Consider the following 6,268-nt stretch of genomic DNA (forward strand, 5'->3'; position numbering starts at 1 on the left):
ACATCTACTGCCTCACCCTTCACTCGCAAACATTCTCTCCCAGCCCCCACCCTCGCTCCAGTGAGTCCTTGGAACTTCGGGTGGACCTTATAGTAGCAGTCGAATAGCGCGCCAGTGTATCCTCGAAATCGGATTAAACTGCAATCCCAACTTCCAATACAACGCACATGCACATTGAACATATCTAATAGCACTGCGCTGAGACCGGGAGAACATCAAGATGGCAAACGTGATTGAAACAAATTTATTGCCTTTATATAACGACGATCCTTTTAACTAGCATAACAAGGCTGCTGCCACACAGGCATGCTGCGTAGCAATGTCCTCTTATCGGCTTTCCCTGTCCCACGTTTACCAGTTGTGAGAAATATTACCACGGACTATGTAAGTTTATAGCCTCCCGGCAAGCTGTGTATTCGCGGCTCAAATGCACTCATTGCCAGCCCTACGGACCCAAAGTCGCCGCCTAACACGGCGTACCCGAATTACTGCGTTGTTACTACCTCAGGGAACTGTGTGTGATACTCGCCAATCAAACGCGTGATTAACGTGCCAATTTATGAATATTCTGTTCTCGGATCATGGGTGTGATACTTGCACCGACGCCTCTTACTGAACAGCAGTGTTTCTGCGACCCGTCGGGGGACTGTAGACAGCCTCTTACTGAGACAGCCCCAGCTTGTTTTGCCTGTGCCGCATCCGTACTTGGACAGCCTCATTTACCTGAGAACAGCAGTGTTCTGTGCGACATCCGCCGGGTATTGAGACAGCCTCTTACCTGAGACAGCAGGTGTTTTTGTGTGGGCCGGCATACTTGAGACAGGCCTCATTCGGTAGACAGGCAGTGTTTTTGTCGGTGTCGGGTACTTAGCACAGGTGCCTCGTTGACCTCACGCACAGCATTGTTTCACTCGCCCCGCAGGCGCATACTTGAGACAGCCTCTTAACGTGAGAGCAGCATGTTTTTGTGGGCGGTTACTTGAGACAGGGACCTCATTCACCATGATACGGCGTGTTTCTGCGACCGCGTACTTGAGACAGCCTCTTAACTGAGACAGCAGCTGTTCTGCGGCGGCTGGGTGCCTTGGAGGGGAGACAGCCGTCTTACCTGAGACAGCAGTGGTTTTTTTGTGGTGGGCGAGGTAGCTTGAGACAGCCTGACTTACCTGAGCAGCAGTGTTTCTGCGGCACGGGCGGTACTTGAGACAGCCCTCTTACCTGAGAGCAGCAGCTGTTTCTGCGCGGTGGTGCTTGAGTAGCACGCACTCGCTTTACCTGAGACAGGCAGTGCCCTTATTTGCTGGTGCGGGTTCTTGGACAGCCTCTTACCTGAGACAGCCTCTTACCTGAGACAGCAGTGTTCCTGTCGCCCGCGCGTGCCCCTCGGACCAAGGCACTGTCTGGTGCGGTATTCGTTCCGCTGCAGTGCATGCAGCCCAACTTTGTGGGAATGCACGTCCTTGCAGACCCTCCAGCGCATCAGTACCACATGTCTGCCTCCGTGCGACAATTTATCTCATATTATTAATTAACTCGTTAATAAGTAACTGTTTATAAATTTATCAATTAACAATTAATTTGCATCCCAAATTATCACAGTCACATGTAGATGGCATTCTAGGCTGCACATACATCACTGCCAGATGGGTCTTGTACTACTGTCCAGAGAACCATTTATTGATCATGGTGATGTTATGCTTCTCATGCAACACTGGTCAGTTTGCTAGTACCACCAATGAGATGAAATTATTATTGATAACTACATAATTTTGAGTATATTATATATAAATATACTATATTATTAGATAATTAACAAGTATATTTAAGAAAAGAATCATTAACATTAAGAAGACAACAGTGAATTTACATTAAAGTGTCTTATTTTGACCGTTGACCTTCATTTTGATCTTGACCTTGACCCCATATCAACAAAATCTGCTACATTTACTGCCTACATTACTGCCCTCGAAAACCCCTAAAAAAGGTATTGCATGACACTCTAGGGCATCGAGATCACAAATTGTAAATTGACCAAAATCCAAGTTGAATGGCGGCGGCCATCTTGAATTCCAAGAAATGCTCAACGTTCCACCGGTAGCAACCAAGCTAAATCAGCTCTCCTAACTATATAGAACACATTTCCATAAAAAAAGTTTAGAGTAATTAACATTGCAGGGTCAACATTTTGGCAACTGGACTACATGGAATGTTTTATTCTCTCATGTTTTAGGAATGAAAGTGCCTCAATCTCAGAGTCTTCAATCTGTGAAAAGTAGTAATCATGCTTACATCGCTTTGCAAGGAATCAGTAGTGGTATTAACGAATTGTAAACAGTTTTATCACCACTAATTTATCAAGTCTATGCATCAGTCCATAGAATGCCTGCTGTTTGAGAGGTAAGGGGTACGTGACACTCCCATAGTAATGTAATGCTTTTAAATTGAAAACTTGCAGGTTTATTTGGGAGCCGACCTGATAAAGGATGCCATTGACGCTTGCATGGAAGGAGGAGAATGGAACAAAGCAAAGAAGATTGCAAAGGAACTCGACCCAAGGTGACACATAACATGTGAAATGAAGTGTCTCAGTAACCCACACCGTCCTTTTTGCATGAACGTGGAGGATGATAAATTGTAGTAGATGTTCATGTACAACAACATGTGAACCAAAATCGTTATTTTCGGTCTTGGTGAGTGTTCGTAGATGAGCAGCTCACGAAACGAGCGCGATGTTCGCGAGTACTTTGTATTTTTATTACTTTGTTACTTTAACTTTATTATATTTTTTATAACTTTATTACTTTGTTGCGAGCACATGTAACTTTGACGCGCGGATCTATTAGCGAACGCGGTTGTCGAGGTAACCCGGAGACTTGCCCGACCTTGCAGGTTCGAGGCCTATGTCGACGACCGCTACAGAGAGAAGCTGCAGAACGAGGGCAAGGCTGAACAGCTCGCCGGAGTGGACATCATCGCCGCACTCGACATGTACGTCGACAGAGGGCAGTGGGACAAGGCCATCGATACGGCCCAGCAGCAGGTGAGCGGAAGAAGATTGCAAAGCAACTCACGACCCAGCGCGGCGAGTGTCACTCAGGGCGTGATCGGGATTCCGTGTTTGGAAGTCGCGTTCATTACGAGTAGTAGAGGCATAAGGCAAATTACTGTCGCATGAAAAGTTCTGCAATGCCATGCAGGCCTGATAGACTAGAGGTACCTGTCACTCGCTCCAGACGTATAGGTTAGTTAATATAATCCTATAATAATAATAATAATAATAATAATGAAATATAATTAAATTATAATAGTAAATTGTTACGTTAGTACGTGTTATATAAGTATGTATGTGAGTGGCTGCAGTGTCTCTGTGTCTCGCGTTTCAGAATCCGAAGATCCTGCACAAGTACGTGGCCCTGTACGCAACCCAGCTCATAAAGGAGAACAATGTCGAGAAAGCAATGGATCTGTACGTGAAGCATGGCTGTCCGGCTAACGCGCAGGTATTGGGACCCCTCCCTCGCCCCAGTACCCAACAGAAACACTGCTGTCTCAGGTAAGAGGCTGTCTGCAATATCACATGATTGAGAACATAATATCATAATGGTGTGATGGCGATATCACACAGTCGTAAACAAAGTAATTGGGGTGTAAACGTGTCATTTGAGTGTAAACGACATTTTCATTTGGTTACTATATAACCTACACTAGTGCCGTTAATATTGTCTCTAAGTAAACGGTAAGAGGGACATCTACGCAGCCTGTTGTGCAGCTATGTAGTTAAAAATCTGGTATAAAGCATAAATTTGTTCATCACGTTTGCCATCTTGGATGTTCCCGGTCTCAGCGAATGTTTCAATGTGCAGGCTATGGAGTGGGAGTCATCCGGGGAGTACCTGCGCGCCATCGACTGCTACCTAAAGGTCACACCCGAAGTCACCAAGGACACGAGCGTGGTGGAGAAGTGTGCGATGAAGGTGAGGCATAGATGTGCGTTCTGATCTGTGTTCGTCAAGCTCATTAGCTCGCTGGGCTCAATTACACAGAGATACTTTTGGTGCTGCATTCCGTAGCCAGGCTTTTTGTACAAACGATTCTGTTTGGGTTTTCTTTTCTTTTTTTCCATCCCCTTTTTTTCGTTTTGTTTGGTTTTCACTTCGTATGGACAGCTTCTTTTGCTGATAAGTAGTATTAAGCTTCTCTCCAGACACCAATACAGACAATTCTGCATAGACATTTTTGGTTCATTTGAGGGGGAGAAGATAGTGGATTTTGTAATTTGGGCCGTGTTTCATTGTATGTGCAGGCAGCAGAGGTTGGGCTGAAGTTCTTGCCAGCAGACAAATCTGTGGAGGTTGCTCGCGTGGCCGGGCAGAGACTGCTGGATATTCAGATGTATGATTCTGCAGCACAGGTAAATCTAATTTGCAGCCTATGTCATAGGTAAACTCACCTTATAGGTATACCTAACATTACAGGTAAACTTAAATAACAAGTGCTTTATATCTCCAGGTAAACCTCATTTTCAGCCATTCTACATTGCACCTAAATCTTACAGGTTGGTACGAGAATCTAGGATCATTAGTCGGTTTGCCGGCCCTATATCTCCTATATGTTGACCCTGCAATGTTAATTACTCTAAACTTTTTTCATGGAAATGTGTTCTATATAGTTAGGAGAGTTGATTTAGCTTGGTTGCTACCCGTGCAACGTTGAGCATTTCTTGGAATTCAAGATGGCCGCCACCGTTCATTTTGGATTTTGGTCAATTTACAATTTATGGTCTCGATGTCCTAGAGTGTCGTGCAATACCTCTTTTTAAGGGTTTTCGAGGGCAGGGAGTCTATTTCTGGAGTTATTTTTTGGATATGGGGTCAAGGTCAAGATCAAAATGAAGGTCAACGGTTAAAATAAGACACTTTAATGTAAATTCACTGTTTATAGATAGTAGATAGGCATATTTCTACGAGAAAATGGCAAACAGCCTTAAACACTACACAATAAACAGTAGTTGTCACAATCCTCTATGACTCCTCATCCTCATTATTCCTCAATCCTTATCATCATCATTGTCAGTGTCTCCTTCTACACCTAGCTCCTCTTCATTGTTTTCGGTGTCAATCTGATTTTTCGTGAATTGACTACAACAGGCGACTCCTCCCTCGCATTTGCAATAGTCTGTGCATGAAAGGCCTGCACGGTTGCAGCTGCAACGTTCCCCGCTGCATGCCTTGTCCTCTGCGCTGAAGCTGCAGCTCACTACATCCAGGAGTGCTTGGGGAGCAACTGGCGCTGTTGAGATGGTCGGTGTGATGATGGAGCCTTTGATACTCCAACCAAAGTTGCATGTAGAGCTTCTTCAGGTGGGTCACGTTGGTTCGCTGCTTTTCACAGTAGCATCTGAAGGTGAGTTCGATAATTATGTAGTTATCAATAATAATTTCATGTCTCATTGGTGGCTACTAGAAACTGACCCAGTGTGATGAGAAGCAAACATCACCATGGTCAATAAATGTGCTCTGGATGTGTAAAGACCCATCTGGCATGTGATGTATGTGACAGCTAAATGCATCTAATGTGATGTGATAATTTGGGAGCAAATTAATAGTTAATTAATAAATTTATAAACAGTTACTTATTAAGAGTTAATTAATGATGAGATAAATTGTCGCAGGAGGCAGACATGTGGTCTGATGCGCTGAGGGTCTGCAAGGAGTGCATTCCTCACAAGCTGCACGCACTGCAGGACGAATACGACCAGACAGTGCTGTCGAGGAGCACGCGCGGCGCAGAAACACTGCTGTCTCAGGTAAGAGGCTGTCTCAAGTACGCGCGGCACAGAAACACTGCTGTCTCAGGTAAGAGGCTGTCTCAAGTACCCGCGGCACAGAAACACTGCTGTCTCAGGTAAGAGGCTGTCTCAAGTACGCGCGGTGCAGAAACACTGCTGTCTCAGGTAAGAGGCTGTCTCAAGTACGCGCGGCGCAGAAACACTGCTGTCTCAGGTAAGAGGCTGTCTCAAGTACGCGCACCACAAAAACACTGCTGTCTCAGGTAAGAGGCTGTCTCAAGCACCCACCGCGCAGAAACACTGCTGTCTCAGGTAAGAGGCTGTCTCAAGTACCCGCGGCGCAGAAACACTGCTGTCTCAGGTAAGAGGCTGTCTCAAGTACGTGCGGTGCAGAAACACTGCTGTCTCAGGTAAGAGGCTGTCTCAAGTACCCGCGGCGCAGAAACACTGCTGTCTCAGGTAAGAGGCTGTCTCAAGCAT

At 45.5% G+C, this 6,268-nt stretch overlaps 1 protein-coding gene across 1 annotated transcript in view; it reads left to right on the top strand.

Annotated features, from left to right (window-relative positions):
* Nucleotides 1-6,268, top strand: part of LOC106815277 (intraflagellar transport protein 172 homolog) — a 39,832-nt gene that overhangs the window by 23,428 nt on the left and 10,136 nt on the right. Inside the window, exons 30-32 of the mRNA XM_014819724.1 lie at nt 2,456-2,556; nt 2,890-3,040; nt 3,384-3,500. Coding sequence (XP_014675210.1) covers nt 2,456-2,556; nt 2,890-3,040; nt 3,384-3,500 — 369 coding nt within the window. The remainder of the gene's footprint in view (nt 1-2,455; nt 2,557-2,889; nt 3,041-3,383; nt 3,501-6,268) is intronic.

Source organism: Priapulus caudatus, unplaced genomic scaffold (genome assembly GCF_000485595.1).
Source record: "Priapulus caudatus unplaced genomic scaffold, Priapulus_caudatus-5.0.1 Scaffold1081, whole genome shotgun sequence".
Lineage (NCBI taxonomy): Eukaryota > Metazoa > Priapulida > Priapulimorpha > Priapulimorphida > Priapulidae > Priapulus > Priapulus caudatus.